The sequence below is a fragment of the Amphimedon queenslandica genome, unplaced genomic scaffold, assembly GCF_000090795.2.
Source record: "Amphimedon queenslandica unplaced genomic scaffold, v1.1 AMPQUscaffold_2230_Cont25767, whole genome shotgun sequence".
NCBI lineage: Eukaryota > Metazoa > Porifera > Demospongiae > Haplosclerida > Niphatidae > Amphimedon > Amphimedon queenslandica.
Window position 1 is genome coordinate 1 of NW_003557434.1, and position 1,269 is coordinate 1,269.

Below are 1,269 nucleotides of genomic sequence, written 5' to 3' on the forward strand. Positions count from 1 at the left end.
CAGGCTGTTTTTTAAATGCTAAACTTGACAAAATTTCTCCTCTATCTTTACAATATTTATTTATTCATTATCCTACCTGAGTAAAACCTAGCGTCCAAACAAAGATCAAAAAAGGATTCCATCATTTGGTTCCGGAGGTCAGGCTGGGAGGAGCCCAGCAACACATCAATCACAAACTCTTCTACACGTGAGAGCTCATAAAATATTTTCAAAAGGTTTTTACGAAGTTTTAGACAAGTGACGAGGAGTTCTAGAGACTCTTGAGCAATACTGACATCCTACAATTGGAAAATATATTTTCTTTAACTATAAAATACTATTAATAGATTATATAAGGTAATCGTTACTATTAATAGATTATATAAGGTAATTGTTACTATTAATAGATTATTAGGTTGGATATTTAAGTTTAATACATTACATGTACATGTGGAATTGTTAATATTAATAAAACAATAAATCCGTTACTATTAATAGATTATGAGGTAATTGTTACTAATAATAAAATTGTTACTATAAATAGATTATAAGGTAAATGTTGCTATTAATAGATTATAAGGTAACTGTTACTATTAATAGATTATGAGGTAATTGTTACTATTAATAGATCACATACCTTGCTGTTAACTATACTGGTAGTGAAGGAGCACAGGCCAGACTTCAACTGGTCGCTGCCCTCTCCTGTAGCAAGATACAGTTTACCAGCTCCAGCTGACCAGCAGACTCTCATTAGGCAGGAGAGGATGGTTCGGAAATCATCATTAGTCATTGTCTATATATGGAATATAAATACATTAATAAATATACATGTAAATTGTGAGATTTAGAAATAAGTTTTAGGAAATATATCTAATTGAAAGACTGAATGGGAGATTGTCTCCTACATGTACATGTACTTACATGTACATGTATAACAAATTTTAAATATATAAAATAATTTATACTGTAAAACAATACACATGTACATGTACATGTACATTTAAAACAAGATGGCCGATCTTACCTCTATTGTATGTCTAGCGACCTCATCTTCTACATTCCGACTCATCTGTCTACCAACAGGAAGGTGTGACTTATCAACTCCCTCCACACCACCTTCAGTATCGGACGAAGTGGGCGGAGGACATAAAAGGACTCTCGCTAGGGTTAGAGTGATTGCGTAACAGTCTTGGCGGACGGTGACGTCGGTTTCCGGAGGGAAATTGGAGCTGTGGAGTATGTTGAGGACAACTTTGAGGCCTTCGGCCTCTAGGAAGTTTCGACGGAAAG

General features: G+C 34.5%; 1 protein-coding gene across 1 annotated transcript; it reads right to left on the reverse strand.

Annotated features, from left to right (window-relative positions):
- Positions 1–76: 76 nt before the first annotated feature.
- On the reverse strand, positions 77–1,263 carry LOC109593273 (ubiquitin carboxyl-terminal hydrolase 24-like; the record flags this gene model as incomplete). Its single annotated transcript, XM_020008430.1, has 3 exons — positions 1,004–1,263; positions 617–772; positions 77–278 (listed from the first exon to the last, which is right to left on the reverse strand). Coding segments are annotated over exons 1-3 (403 nt in total), but the record flags the coding sequence as incomplete, so codon positions are not given.
- Positions 1,264–1,269: the final 6 nt, after the last annotated feature.